The 15,554-nt window shown below is 45.9% G+C and overlaps 1 protein-coding gene across 3 annotated transcripts in view; it reads right to left on the bottom strand.

Moving 5' to 3' along the window:
* Positions 1-15,554, bottom strand: part of LOC107158576 (glutathione S-transferase Mu 1) — a 32,941-nt gene that overhangs the window by 7,941 nt on the left and 9,446 nt on the right. Inside the window, exons 1-8 of one of the 3 annotated variants that reach the window (XM_015505037.2) lie at positions 6,490-6,645; positions 6,142-6,217; positions 5,649-5,713; positions 5,328-5,409; positions 5,128-5,228; positions 4,683-4,778; positions 4,486-4,596; positions 2,227-2,584 (exon numbers count right to left, since the gene is read on the bottom strand). The exons of 1 other annotated variant lie outside the window; for it this stretch is intronic. In XM_015505037.2, the coding sequence (XP_015360523.1) occupies positions 2,492-2,584; positions 4,486-4,596; positions 4,683-4,778; positions 5,128-5,228; positions 5,328-5,409; positions 5,649-5,713; positions 6,142-6,217; positions 6,490-6,525 (660 nt within the window). In that variant the 5' untranslated portion in view covers positions 6,526-6,645 and the 3' untranslated portion in view covers positions 2,227-2,491. Of the gene's footprint in view, positions 1-2,226; positions 2,585-4,485; positions 4,597-4,682; positions 4,779-5,127; positions 5,229-5,327; positions 5,410-5,648; positions 5,714-6,141; positions 6,218-6,489; positions 6,646-15,554 lie in introns of those variants that run through there. One more of the 3 variants, XM_015505032.2, reaches the window with a different exon arrangement.

Genomic DNA, 15,554 nt, shown 5'->3' with positions numbered 1-15,554 from the left:
GGTGTGCATCCTGTTGTTCCCTCCTTTTTGAAAATACACTTGTGGATGTGCCAACACAGAGACACTCCCATGACTGAGATCATCCTTCAAATTGCCTGCAGTTTGGCTCTTAAGGACTGAAGACAGGTGGGAACTACAGGGAAGAGCTTTTGGAAATAGGAGACACATCTTTGTGTTTTTCTACACTGAGCATAGCGGAGAGGGAGAGAAGTCAAGTGAAGGAAAAGGAGGCCATGTTGCCTAGGACAAGGACTCTGAGCATCTGGGAGGGTGGAGCCAGAGCACCGGGGCCCCTCCAGAGGAAGAGAACAGCTCTGCAGAAGGAGGGGAAGAAGGAGATGAACAGGTTCGCCAAGGGGGATTCCAGGGTCCAGAAGGACCATCCAAATGGGTGACATGGTCTCTGAAAGGGACTAGGGAGCAGTGGGATTAGAGACAGTTAGATGGATGTGACCTCAAAGAAATTCACCCCAATATTGCCTGGTCTCCTGGATATCTATGTGCTCTGTCCCAACAGTACTGTGTGGACCAGTTCTAATTTTTTAGAGGAATACTATGGGATAATCAAATTATATGGGATGAAATTTGAGTAAGGGCCCATAGAGTGACCTCTGGACAAGATTCCATGACTCCTTCTAGGTCTGCGAGTGATATACTGACACTCTCAAGGTAAAAATCACAGAAATCCTACCTATAATGGCCTCAGAATTTTAAAGATATCACCATAGAAATAATACCAACAAATTAATTCAATAAGTTCTACTTCATGGAAATTTTTTCAAATTCTCTTTAAATATTGTTTTGGTAAATTCAGAAAATACAGTATATTTTCTTATCTCTGAAAAAATCAGATGAATATCACTATTTCCTAGATTTCCACCAGATGGAATGAGAAAAAGAGCATCCTACGTCCTGACCATATTAAGAAATGGTTAAGGGCTGGGGTACAGGTCAGTATGGGTCAGGCCATGGGTTTGATCCCCGTCACCACAAAAAAAAAAGAAGAAGAAAAAGAACACTTAGGTTAAACATACTAGGGATTTTAGTTCGACCAATAACAACACAGTTCAATGTTTTTTTCAAAAATTGTGTAAAACGAGATAAAACAAAGAAGAAAATTATTGAACTTTTATTAATATGCTTAGGAAACCAGTAATCAATTCTTCCTAAACATTAGCTAAATTTATTTATTTATTTACTTATTTTGGGGGGTGCTAGAGATTGAACCCAGGGCCTTGTGCAAGCGAGACAAGCACTCTACCAGTTGAGCTACATCCCCAGCCCCTTTAGCTAAATTATAGAGCATTAGTCCAACAACAAAAACCCCAAAGAAAATTTCAAGTTAACAAACCTCAGGACTAAGAAAAAAAGACTTAAAAATTAGTACAAATTATTTCAAAATTGAGGAGACAACCAATTGGATAAATACAAATATATCAACATCTTTTTAAGAAATTAAGTTTGAATGAACTAATAATGCATAATAAAGAAAAACCATAAGCCAAAACACACTTGTTACTCAGGAATTGCTGTAATGAATTTTGAAGTTCCCAAATTTCCTGACCATTGACTATATACCAGACACTACCAGACATATCAGAGATAAAAAGTCCAACAAGCCCTGTGCCCTCTCCTCAATGAGCTTGTGACTGAGTGGGGTGACAAAAGCCACAACACCAACTACAACACAGTGGGGTGTGTTCATGGAGAACGTCCTGGGAACACAGAGGAGGGCTGTCCAGACCAGGAACACTTCCAGGAGAAGGATCAGAATGCGGTCACCTGTGGGCTCCTTAGCCCCTTCCCATCAGCCCAGCACCTCTCTGAACCATGACACCCAGCTGCACATGGCCTATGGACCCTTACACTCTACCACATGGATGAGGAACCCTGGCATGGAAGGAGCACCCTTCTATAGGAATCCCATGGTAAGGACCACAGGGACATGGACAGGGGACAGCGACAACCTTAAGTGACCTCATACCCTTTCTGACTACACAGAGCACCCACCCCACACCCCCATGCACCCAGTTCCTGCTGTGGACAACAGACCACAGCCACACAGTGAGCCCCGAGGGTAAGAGGCAATGACACAGACACAGAGCAAGTGTGGTCCAGACTTTATTGGAGTCAGACAGGGCTGGGCAGCTGCCATGCTGGGGACCAGAGCCAGCTCACCAGGTAGTACTGGAGTTTGGGGCAGTGCAGGGGAGCACAGGGTCAGTCATGCTCCTAAAAGCAGAGCTGAGGACTGTCTGGTTGGATTTAGGATAGGGATAAAGAAGGGGAGCTGTAACTTACAGTGGATTTACCTAGACAAGGGGTTGATTAGGAGAAAAGGAAGGCAATGAGGCCTTGCAGAGGAGAAGGTTGTGGAAAGAAGAAGAAGGGAATGAGAAGACAGATGCCAGGGTGCTGAGAGTTAGTTGTGCCCCAGGACCCAGAACAGCAGGGGCAACCTTGGATCCACATTTAACCTTGGCATGACAGTTTACTGTTTTTTATACCAATGGGCCATCTTTGTAAAAATAGGCCTGGGGAGGAAGCGGCTAGACTTCATGTAGTCAGAGATCTTCCTCAGGCCCTGTGAATGGGAGAGAGAAAGCAGGAGCTCAGGGCTGCTGCCCCATTCCAGGAGCAGGCTTGCCAGGAGGGTTCAAGGGCTGAGCACAGAACAGTTGGCTCAGGTTTGAGCTCTGGAAGGAAACCAATTTCCTGGGACTTAGGGGACACTGAATGCGGTGATGAGGGTTTTATTTCATTGGAAGTTATACTCAATTACACTCAATGATCCCACAAGATTAGTTGTGCAGAATTTATCTGGAAGGAATCCAAGGTACAGAGAAGTTAAGGGACTTCCTCATGCTCACAGAGCTGGTACATGGGAAAGGGCTGGATGGAGCCTGGCCCTGTCTCTCTAATTCTGTGGCCTCTCTGATACAATCTCTTTTCCCCTTTTCACAGGAGGCCCTGACACTCTTTGTCTGCACAAATCTTGCACAGCCAGGCTCCTTCTTGCCTCTATTTGCCCAAAATCTAGTAGAACAAAGGGGTTGGCAACATGCCTGTACAGTTTAATAGACAGAAAAGTGACCCAGTGACTCAGCAAATCCTGGGTATACGTAAACAAGGAGAGGTGAACCACCAAGAGAAGTGCTGATCAGCTTTTATCATTCAACCAGAGCAAAAACCCCAAACTCTGAAACCTGGTACCTGACTGAGCCCCGATTCACCATGTGCCTACCTACCTCATCTTTGTCCCTGCTAGAGGAGACTGGGTTGAATGACACTTAGGTGTGCTGTGCACTATCTTTTCAGGATTCAGTGCCCACAAAATGTGAATGGATTCAAGATCCTGGGCTATCTCCACAGGAAAGAGCTAGCAGTCCTCAGGTTTCGGCCCTCTCCTGTCCTCTACCCCAGACCACCCTACCCCACCCCACCAGTCCTGCCAGCCCTTGCACAATCCCTGAAGCTACTCACTCCGATAGATGCAGAGCTAAAAGAACTAGATACAAAAACACATCATTAGATGGGGAATAGGAAAGAAAAAAAAATCTCAGGCTGAAATAACTGTGGCAATAGCACCTCAGATTCCCAAATCTCTACTAAAGCAGGTTGTTAGTGACAAACAAGTGGACCTGGGGTGACCCATGATTGGCTGTGAGGGGAGGGCAGGCTGTGATCCTCAGCACCCAAGTGGCACTACTGGCAACTCTTAGTCAGGTGCCTGCCAATCTCTGCTGCACTTGGTCCCAGGATGGGGCCTCCTTACATGTCCACTGGGCCTGACACCAAAGCTCGTGTGGAGGAGACACTGAATAGGAGTGAAAATCAGTGTACGACCCCAGCTCACACACAGAACGCTTGAGATACTCAAGAGGAGAGAGGATGCTGGCTGAAAGCAAGATCCCAACCATCCAAAGAGCCATAATAAAGTCCCCAAGGGTCCCCACATGTGTACTCATAAGCACCAGTCACCACCCTGGGGTCCTAGTGCTTCCCTGGGTGGCATCTGATGGAGCCAAGCCTGCTGCAGAGCAGCTCTCAACACTGTCTGGGCCTTGCTCTGCCAGTCCCCCAGCCTCACCTCAGCCTCCCACCTCCAGCTGCACACACCCTGCCTCGCTCTCCTCCTGCACAGCATCCTGGACTGTGAAACCCAGGCTGCTCCTTCTGACAGAAGGCAGGGACAGCCACCCACCAGGGCCTTCAGTGGCACTGGGACCCTGAGCAAATGGCTTATCCTCTACAGTCTCAGTTTCCATGTCTACCCAGTGGGACTCATAATTCCATCAGCCTTGTAGGAATATTGTAAAGATAACTTTGATGCCATAAATACAAGATGTGAGTGCAGGTCCTGGCATATAAAGACAGTGCTCAATAAATGCTGGTTACTCTTCCTTCACCTTCAGGACTAGGAAAGCATCATAAAGGGAGAAGGGAAAAAGGACATTCAAGAATGAGGAGGAGCAGGGGCATCACCTCAAAGCGGGACATGAAGTCCTTCAGGTTTGGGAATGCATCAAGGCACTTGGGTTCAAACAGACGGTGCTGGTCAAGGACATCATAAGCGATGAAATCCACAAAGGTGATCTGCAGAAAGCCAAGAATGAGTGGACTGGAAGCTCCACAACCTGGGAAGAAGGACACTTTTCCTCCCCATCTCCCTCCCTCTTTACCTTCTCCCCTGCAAACCATGGGTGCTTCCCCAGGAACTGTGAGTAAAGCTTCATCTTCTCAGGGAGGCCTTCTAAGAACTCAGGTTTCAGTTTTTCCTGAGACAGAAATCAGTGGTCACCACCCTCAGACACAAGCTCCTTGGCAGAGAGGCCGGCATCACCAGTGGTGTGCATAGCCCCAGCCACCAGGGCTGAGTCTCCATCTTCCCCAAGTCTGGGTCAGGGTCCAGCTTCCATTCACTGCACCACCATTTGTTAAACTCCCGCTGGTACCAGACCCCATTTGTTAGAGGGGATGGGAAGTCAAAGAGCAGTGGAACACTGGCCCTACGACTGTCACCAGTGATGTACAAACCACCTTTTGTGGGTAAGACATGTAGGAGTAGTGTTGATGGGAATGCAAGAATTTGGGCCCTGCCTCACCCAGCACCATAGGGAGACCTACAAAGTCAGGGTTGTAGCAAAGCCTGCCAAACTGCATGCGAGAGTCCATAGCCTGGTTCTCCAAAATGTCCACACGAATCTTCTCCTCTTCTGTCTCCCCACCTGCAGTCCACGCAACAGAGATACACCCTCAGCCTCCCACCCCAGCCAAGCAAGAGACATGGCCACCATCCCCCACACCCTGCAGCCAGCCCCACTCACACAGGTTGTGCTTGCGGGCAATGTAGCGCAGGATGGCGTTGCTCTGGGTGATCCTGTGAGGCCCGTCAATCAAGTAGGGCAGCTGAATGGACAACCAGGGAAGATCAGGTGGAACAACCATTTCCCAGTCCCCCACCTGAGACCTGGCACTTGATGTGTCTGGCCCATGGTAAACACTACATCAGCATACCATAGAATGAATGAATGAGCTGGGACACAGCTGCCATAGAAAGACAGTGTAGACACCTCACAACTAAGCAGGGCAACGAGATGAGGTAGGGATTCAATCACTTCCCCAACCACCCCATCCTCCACACCTACATTGGGAAAGTCCAGGCTCAGCTTGAATTTCTCACTCAGCCACTGGCTTTTGTCATAGTCGGGAGCTGTGGAGAAGATGATGTGAAACAAACCCCACTGAGTCCAGCCCTTGTTCCCCAGCACCCTCCCAAAGAATCAGAGGTAAGAACCCTGAAAGAGTGGATCTGGAATCTGAGTCTCTCAGCCTCATATTCCAAGGTTACAGGAGTAAAGAATGTTTATAAGGGCTGTGGACCCTACATGAGTGAGGCTTAAAAAGGGTTTAGGCAGGGGCTAAGGGGAACCCATTCTAATTACAGATACAGAAGGCCACAGCAATCCCCTCTCAGATCTTGCATTGAAAGGCCAAAATATACTGTCAAAGAGGTTTCTGGGAGGGCCAGGCTTTAGGTGCAGCAGGCCTGCAGACCCGAGCAACAGATGGTCTGGGCATGAGTGCTAGGCAACAACCAACAAGAGGCAGGCTGGTGTTTGAACAGGAGGGTGACATTACCGTCCCCCATGGTGTATCTCTTCTCCTCATAGCTTGAGTCTGTGTATTCCAGGAGCAGGCAGATGGGGTGAGCCAGCTGGGAGAGATGGCCATGGCAGAGGTCAGAGATGGAGGGACCCTGATTGTGTGACTTCAATTCCTCCAAGGGGACACCACTCACCCTCTACACTTATCCTACACACACACACACACACACACACACACACACACAGGCAAAACTCTCCTGAACAATCAGAGAGCTCCAGTAAGCACTGAAGAGGACCCATCATCTAGAACCAAGCCCCCAGCCACTCCTCAGGTCCCAGTCCCACATCCCCATCCCACCTGCCATGCCGTCCCCTAGCTCACCCCGCGGACGTCCCAGTATCCTAGTGTCATAGGCATGGTGGGCTAAGCTGAGTGAAAAACCTCTGCCAGGCTGGCCTCCGACTTCAGTCTGAGGCGGCCGCACAGAGGGGTGGAGCCTGGTTTGGGTTGGGTCTGTGGCCCGCCCAGCCCCGCCCCGGATTCCCTCCAGCCCGAGGGCGAGCCTGGACCCTCGGAGGGTGGAGCAAGGCTCACCTTCTCCAGTCCCCGTCCGCGTCAGCGGCTTCCCGCCCCACTCTGCTGGGTGTGCAGGAGTGGCTGCGCACTTAAAGACAGGTCCGTTGGTGACAGAGCAAGGTCGTTGTTCCTCCTTCCCCTCCTCACATTACTCAGTCTTGGCTCCTGGGCGAAAACCCTTCTGGCTCTGAAGACTCAGCCTGCCAGGTCACGTCAAAATGGAATCATTCAACCTGAGAGATTAATGCTCCTCTTCGTCCTCAGTAATTCCTAAAAATCAAGAGGTCTACACGTCTCGACCAAGGTGTCTATTCAGAGATCATGTCTCTGGGGTTAGCAGAGTGCAGTCGCTGTTAGAGATCTCCCATTCAAACAGGACCAAACCTCCCAGCTCGGATCTCAAGAAGCAACCTCTGGCCTCAAAGTGAATTACCCTAAAGGCTACAGGACAGTGTACTGGGGCCCTGATTGTTACAGTTCTAGTACATTAACTGTTTCTGGCTTTGGGTTTTACACATCTTCCGTTTCAAAAGAAAATATTTCTAAATCCCACTGTGGAAATGATTTTTTGAAAAACCATTAACCAGAATGATAAATGAGTAAACTAAATGATTAACATGAATTAGAATCATGATTTTGAAAGACACAGGACAGATGTTATACACTGATGTTCAACTATCTGGTCTCTATCCACCGGAAAAACGTTTGTGGTAGAAGACAGTCCATGTGAATGCAGTTTAGCTATTAAGGACCAAAATTCAGTGGATATTACCTGGGAGGATTTTGGAAATATGGCACATACTTAGTGAGCATAGTGGAGAGGGAAAGAGGTCAAGTGCAGGAGGAGGTCATGCTGCCCAGGACAAGGACTCTGAGCAGCTGGGAAGGTGGGGCCAGAACGCAGGGGCCCCTTCAGAGGAGGAAGCTCTATAGAAGGAGGGAAAGAAGGAGACCAGCAGTTCTCCAAGGTGAGCCCCAGGGCCCAGGAGGAGGATCATCCAAAAGGGTGACTTGGGTCTCTGAAAGGCACCAGGGAGCTGTGGGGATTAGGATACTTGAAAGTGGTCTGAAACAAGGGATTGTGCCTACCTGACCTCTCAGAAAGTCCCACCCCAATGTTGCTTTTTCCACTGAACATCTACGTGCTCTGATGGTATTGTGTGGACCAATTCTAAATGTTTAGAGGAACACACTGGGATAATCAAAATATGTGGGATGAAATTTAGCCAAACCCCTACAAAGTGACTTCTGGACTAGATTTCAAAACTCCTTCCAGGTCTGTGGGTGACATGCAGTCACCCTCATGGAAAATTCACAGATATTCAACATAAAATTAAGTACTAAATAATTTTTTAGTAGAAATAAATATCAACAACTGGATCTAGTGGCACATGCCTGTAATCCCAGTGATTCCGGAGTCTGAGGCAGAAGATCACAAATTCAGGCTAACCTCAGCAACTTTGTGAGACTCTGGGGATGCAACTCAGTGGAAAAGCACCCTGGATTCAATCTCCCAATCCTAGGGGGGGAAAAAGGAAGAGGAAAGAAAGAGAGAGAGAGGGAGGAAGGAAGAGAGAAAGAAAAAAAAGAAAGAAGAAACGAAGGAAGGAAGGGGGGAAAGGAAGGAAAGAAGAGATCAACAGAGCAACTAAGAACAGAACAGGGAGGAAGAGCATGAGGAAAAGATTAACATTAAACAGAGACGAGTGGTGGGAGAGAAAGGGAGAGAGAAGGGAAATCATATGGAAATGGTAGGAGACCCTCAATGTTACACAAAATTACATATAAGAGGTTGTGAGGGGAAAGGGGGGGGAACAAGGGAGAGAATTGAACAACAGCAGATGAGGTAGAGAGGGAAGATGGGAGGGGAGGGGAGGGGGGATAGTAAGGGATAGGAAAGGTAGCAGAATACAACAGTCACTAATATGCCATTATGGAAAAATGTGAATGTGTAACAGATGTGATTCTGCAATTTGTATTTGGGGTAAAAATGGGAGTTTATAACCCACTTGAGTCAAATGTATGAAAGATGATATGTCATGAGCTTTGTAATGTTTTGAACAACCAATAAAAAAAATAAGAGATCAACAGACAAATTTTTTAAGAAATTAAATCTGTTAAATATCATCTAGGTAAACTTAGAACATCCAGAATAGAAAGAACATGCTCTTAAATCTGAAAAGAAGAAAATAAAAATCACCGTTTATAAGATATTGCCAAATTGGAATTAAGGGGAAAAAAATTCCCTACATGTCTGAGATACCAAGAATAAGGCAATTTAGGGATTTTAGAAAGTTAGCAACAATGTTTAAGGTTAGAAAATTATGGAAAATAATAAAGAATGCCAAGGAGAAAAATATTGAAACTTTCATCCATAACCCTTAAGAAACCAATAGTTGGTTCTCTAAAACCTTTAAATTCGTAAAGCATTTGTCCAATGACAAAAATTAAAAGGGAAATAATAAGTTAATAATAGAATGAAGAAAAAAATCAACAGAAATAATTTCTCAAGTTAGGGAAGCTTTTTTTTTCTCAGCAACATATTCATCTTACAGCTAAGTAGAACAAACTCAAGCATGTTAAAATTTGTTAAAAGAAATGAAGATCTGAATAGAGTCATAATGCACCATAAAGAAAAATGATACCACAAAATTACACTTGTTCTTCAGGAATTTGTGGCGTGAATTTTCAAAGCTTTCCAAAGAAGAAGGTGTGACATGAATTGTCATAAACTCCACCCCTCTATGGCATGAGAGACCTGCCCTGGGAAGAAAGGGCGGTGGGGCGTAAGGGGTTATGGGTCTGGGTCCACTATCAGGTGCTGGTATCTTAGAGAAAGAACATGGTGTTGTGGTCAAGAGCGCCCTGTGCTCCTGACCAGTATGCTGGGGAGGGTCAGACAGAGAGAGGAGGGTGTGGAGGAGGGAGAGGGGACACAGTGAACAGCTGGGGTACATAGAGTTCTTTGTGCTCTTTTTTGCAAATTTTCTCAAAGTCTGATACTGTATCAAAATAGAAAGTTAAAAAATACATGCATCACATGATCCACGATACACATAAATATATTATTAGTTGAAATAAAAGCTTCATCACACAAGACTTGCTTTAACTACAAAGAATTGCATCCTGAAATTGCTTTATTCTATTTTTTCACATTTTAAAGTTTACATGTTATTTTCTTAAAGTTTTATTTGCAATTGACACATAATAATTGTGCATATTATGGAGCATAATGTGATGTTTTGATACATAAAAATGTTATGTAATAATCAAATCAGGGTATTTAGCATATCCATTACCTCAAGTATTCATCATTTCTTAGTGAAGAGAACATCCAAGCCAGGTGCAGTGGCACACACCTGTAATCCCAGCGGCTCAGGAGACTGAGGCAGGAGGATTGCAAGTTCAAAGCCAGCATCAGCAAAAGCGAGGCACTAAGCAACTCAGTGAGACCCTGTCTATAAATAAACTACAAACTAGGGCTGGGGATGTGGCTCAGCAGTCGAGTGCCCCTGGGTTCAATCCCCAGTATCCCCCCCCAAAATAATAACAATAATTAACAAAGGGTCAAGGTAACACACTTCATGGTATTATTTTAAACCAATAAAAGTACTGTAGGAAAAAATATTAGACCCCTAAGTGTCTCAGGTGATGCAGAATCAGATCCATAGCGTTCTTCATGGCACCTTAAATAAGTCTATGCTCCCCGGAGAGCATTCAAATCATCTGTTATAATAATATCAACCATGTTATCCTTTCCTCATAGTGTCTGCTTTGGGGATCATGCCTGGTAAAAAAAACAAAATTAGAATAAGAAATTGGTTTAAAGACAGAGTATTATATACAACATAGGCCAAAATCAGAAAAATCCACTTGTCCAATAGCATGAGACAACTATGCAAACTATACCTACAGAAAAATGCCAGAGATCCATTCATTATGAGGTGTATGCACACATGTGGACTGCCAATAAGTGCAGATTTTTAAGTGAAATGTGAACGAGAAGAGGAGCAGAGCCTGAGAATGTATTATACATGACAATCTCACCCACTTAAAACATAGGCATCAAGAAAAATCAAGAGAATTTGGAGGTCTATCACAAAAGATAGAAAATATTTTGCCTAATAATTATTCATTGAGCACACACTAATAGTATCGGGGGCTCTTGTAGATATGATATAGATACCTATAACCCCAGGGAACAAACAGAAACCAAAACATGTACCCCCTGCTATTGGCATCCTAAGTGGGGAAAGTAGATAATAAAGACATGGGTTTTGGAGCTGGGGCTGTAGCTCAGTGGTAGAGCACTTGCCTAGCATGTGTGAGGCAGTGGGTTTGATTCTTAGCACCACATATAAATAAATGAACAAAATAAAGGCCCATCAATGTCTAAAAAATATTTTTTAAAAAAAAAAAAAAAGACATGGATTTTGGCATTTGTGAATTTTGGGTAATCACGTAAAGTATACACTACCTGCACCCTACAGGTCCCTTCAGTAGGAATTTTACACCCTCTATCATGCACTTACTATCACCATGGAGTTATTTTCATGAACATGGAATGATACAGTATGCACTTACGTCTTTGTTCTTTTACTTCATGTAACTTCATATCTGCCAGGCTTATTCATATTGTCGTAGGTAGCATTAGCACATGATTTTTGTTGCATTATAGTATTATGTTATATGAATTATGGAATTATGTTAACAAAACACATTTTTTGTCCTTCTGTTGGTGGAATTTGTGTGGCTGTAAGTTATTGGCTGTTTAAAATAAAACTGTTCAACCTCATTGCACGTGACTCTAGGAAGACGTAAGTACTCATTCTGGTTGGGTGGGGATTCGGGACTACAGGCTCTTGCATGTTTAGCTCTGCTTGATATTGCTAGCATTCCAAAGTGGTTGCCCAATGTATGAGACCAATGAGTGAGAGTTCCACTTACTCCATAAATTCACCAACTACTGTTGGGTCTAGTAATATCAACTATTGTAGTAGACATATACTAGGATCTTATGGAATTTATAACCACTCTGCTGTCTAATGCTCTTTATCATGTTTTCATGTGCTTATTGGCCATTTAGATGTACAATTATGGGCCATGCATGTACAGGGCTTGACCCATATTTTTTTATTTTTATTGGGGGATGGGTACCAGGGATTGAACTCAGGGGCACTCAACCACTGAATCATATCCCCAGCCCTATTTTGTAGTTTATTTAAAGACAGGGTATCACTGAGTTGCTTAGCACCTCGCCGTTGCTGAGGCTGGCTTTGAACCTGAGATCCTCCTTCCTCAGCCTCCGAGCCACTGGGATTACAGGCATGCACCACTGCACCCAGCGACCCATGTTTAATGTATGTATTTCTGAATATATAGTTTTTGGATAAGCAATCTTGTTGATTTGCAATGTTTTCTTCTAGCTTGGCTTTGCCTGAATATTTGACCTACAATACCAGCATGTCTTTCTGGATAATCTGTTTTAAACCCTGATAATTATTAGAAATTTTTGTTATTGGAGATTGAGGGTCAATTGTAGGGCCATATTTTGTTTCTTGATCCTTGTGTTTATCTGTAAGATTAAATAATTACCCTGGTGCAGATATATAAGTATATAATGAGGCAAAGGCAGCAATTAGGGGAGCTTTTTTTATTTCAAGGTGAGGAAAACACAAGAAAAAATGAGATATACCCTAGAGATTGAGGCAGGCAGATTGGCTATGAACCAAAATCCACCAAAATAATTAAGCTTCAGCCTTTTTTAAGGTAGTGGGTAGGAACTTGCTGTGGTTCTAAAACCATGAGCCAAAATGAACCTTTTGTCTTCATAAGTTCATTATCTCAGGTATTTTGCTATAGTAATGGAAAGCTGACAAACACGCCTACATACAAAGTATAACAACTCATTCTGGTACCATGGATGGAAATTGCTGAGTGACTAGAAACTTCTTTTGAAGTTTCCTCATAAGTTCCCTCTATAGTGAAATTAACATTATTTCAGGAGGATGGGATGCAGATAAAGGAATGGTGATTAAGGAATCTGAGAGAATAAGCCTCTTCTAGGAATGTTTGGGAAAGAGGGTAAAGTAGTATAATGTCAGCCTGTAGATCCCCATGATACTGGGGGTTAAACCCAGGGGCATTAAACACTGAGCCATTTTTTTTAAAATTTTGATTTTGAAACAGGGTCTTGCTAAGTTACCCAGGACCCCACTAAATTGCTGAAAAAAGCTGGCTTTGACCTTGCAATCATCCTGCCTCAGCCTCCCTAGTTCTGGGATTACAAACATGTGCCATCGCTTAGAGATTTAGAGACCTCAGGATGAAGGAGACGGAGTGAAGGATCAAAGCAGACCATCTACACAGAGACTCCAGTGAGTCATTGCCCTTCTCATCAGATGTGCTTATTACAGAAGGAGTCAGTAAGTTCATCCGAAGACTCAAGGTCCACCCTACTGGTCTATGCTCATTCAGAGAAAATTAACGACACCGGTACCAGGATAAGACATTTACAGTTTTCACCAGGGCCCAAGGAGGTGAAGGATTGACCAAGAAAGAAGGTCTCCTTTCCAGTTGTGTAGGAAGCCATGAGAGGACACCTTGAAGACATCTAGAAAATTAAGTAGAGCCAGGATCCTGGGAGATTAACTAGGGACCAAAATCCACCAAAATGATTAAGCTCTGGCCTTTTGTTAGGTTGGGGGGTGGGAACTTATAGTGGCTCACAACTTTGGCCATGCCTCTTTGTATAGCTGTTGGCATACAACTGTCCATCTGTGCACAGATGGGGTACCGCCAAACAGGAAGGCAGGAAGCGTCCTGGCTGTCCCAGCTGGGGACTCGACTACCCTGGTCCATGGTCACTCACACACACAGGCCTGCTTCCCCTTGGGAAGGCTCTGGGATGCTCAGGAGGAAGGGAGATTCCTGACAGAAAGGACTCCTCCATTTTCTAGACAGTCAGTCTCCTGGGCCACTGTCAAAAATGGGACCAGGAAGTCTCAAAATTCCTTCTGACCCCCACCAGAATCCCCATGAACCAGTGCCCGGGTCAGAGTCAGTCCCTTGGAAGTAGCAGTGAAAGGCTGTGAGTGCAGGGAGCCAGAGGCAACAGGACAAGTGAAGAACAAGTGGGGTTCAGGCTTGATGGGCAGCAGGCCAGGGCTACTGCAGGGTCCTTACTGGGGACCAGGGTGAGCAGCGGGCAATAGTGGGTAACACTGGGCAGCACAGGGCCTAGCTCCAGAGGGAGGGAACAGTCAAAGCTCGCACAGCCGCTGGACTTTGGGTTGGTTTAATTCAGGACACTGAAAGGTTAGGATGGGGAAAATGAGGAGCTGAGGTTTAAAGGTCCTGAATGGGACTGGGTTTGGTGGGAGAAAAGGGGGCTGATAAGGCCTCGGGTGTGAGAAGGGAATAAAAAGAAGGGGAAGGAACGAGAGGGTGCGGGGGTCCGGCTGCTCCTCAGGACCTGGGTGGCAGGAAGGAGACAGGCTCCTCACACCCTGCTCCTGCCCTCCCCTAGGCCCTACCTGTGGCCATCTCTGTGAACACAGGTGTTGGGAGGAAGCGGCTGGACTTCATGTATTCTTCAGGCCCTGTGAGTGGCGAGAGGAAGCAGGAGCTCAGGGCTGCTGCCCCACTGGGCTGGAGCAGCCCCAGTGCAGGAGCAGCCCTGCCAGGAGAGCTCCAGTGCTGAGCAGCGCACAGTCACCCCAGTTTCTAGGGTCTGGAAGGACACCCTTAAATTTCCCGTGAATGGACCCTATGCAAGGTGTTTTATACCCACTAGAAATTACAATGTAGGTTTAGAAAATCCACTCAGCAATCCTGCAAGATTAAGTTCTATATTCAGCATTTATCAACAGGGAAGCCGAAGGGCAGAGAGGTTAAGGAACTTCCTCATGCTCACACTCTAAGGTCCTTGCTTAGCATCTGGATGGCCATCTTAAGTGACAGCCGCCATTTTAAGGAAAAAGTTTTGCTTTCTGGCCCGTGGGCGTTTCTGAGTAAGGCTCACCACTCCCTCATACCAACCCGACCCTTCACTGCACATTAGGAAGGACCCTCTGGGCTCTGGTTCCTGAGTCTCCCCCATAAAAGTCCCAGAACTCAGGCCTGTGTTGCCTCTCTCTCCTACAGAGAGATGGCCTTCATTTGTCTCTCGTGTGTATCTCTGCCTGGTCCCCGTCTTTCATTTCTCGCTTACCTGTCCCTCGGTCCTCACTTTCCCTTCCCACACAGCTCACAGTGAGTTGGACGAGCTGGATGGAACCTGGCTCTGTCTCTCCAGTTCTGAGTTCTCTGCCGCACTTTCCCCTGGTCCTCTCTGTAGGGAACCCTGTCCCTCTCCGTCTGCACAAACCTTCTCCTTTTTCATGGGGATGCTTCTGGTATGTCTGGTTTAAAACAAGAAGATGGCTCTAGCAGGATGAAGGGGCTCAGAATATAGCTGTGCAACTTACAAGAGAGCCCAGGTCTCACCCAGTGACTCAGCAAATCCTGGGTGAAATTAGACAGGGGCCGTGAACAAACTTGAAAGGCCAAGCCACCTTTAATTATTCCCCTGAAGCAGAACAGAAAATTCAGACTGAGTGAAACCAGTGTCACTGTACCCCAACCTAACCTCATCTCCAGCCCTGCTACAGACCAGGCCATATGACCTTCTGTGGTATCCTGTGTCTTCTACCCACCCCCCAGGAAAGTGAGTGCCAGATCATTTCAGAGGGGTCAGAGGCCTCAGGCTGCAGCCCTCCCCTCTCTTCTACCCCACCCCTCCCTGCCTCACCCCCACGGTCCTGCCAGCCCTTACACAATCCCCAAGGCCACTCAGCCTGGAACAGATCCAGAGCTGAGGAGAACTAGAG

The sequence above is a fragment of the Marmota marmota genome, unplaced genomic scaffold, assembly GCF_001458135.2.
Source record: "Marmota marmota marmota unplaced genomic scaffold, marMar, whole genome shotgun sequence".
Taxonomy (NCBI): Eukaryota; Metazoa; Chordata; class Mammalia; order Rodentia; family Sciuridae; genus Marmota; species Marmota marmota.
This window is presented reverse-complemented; position numbering and strand designations above follow the sequence as displayed.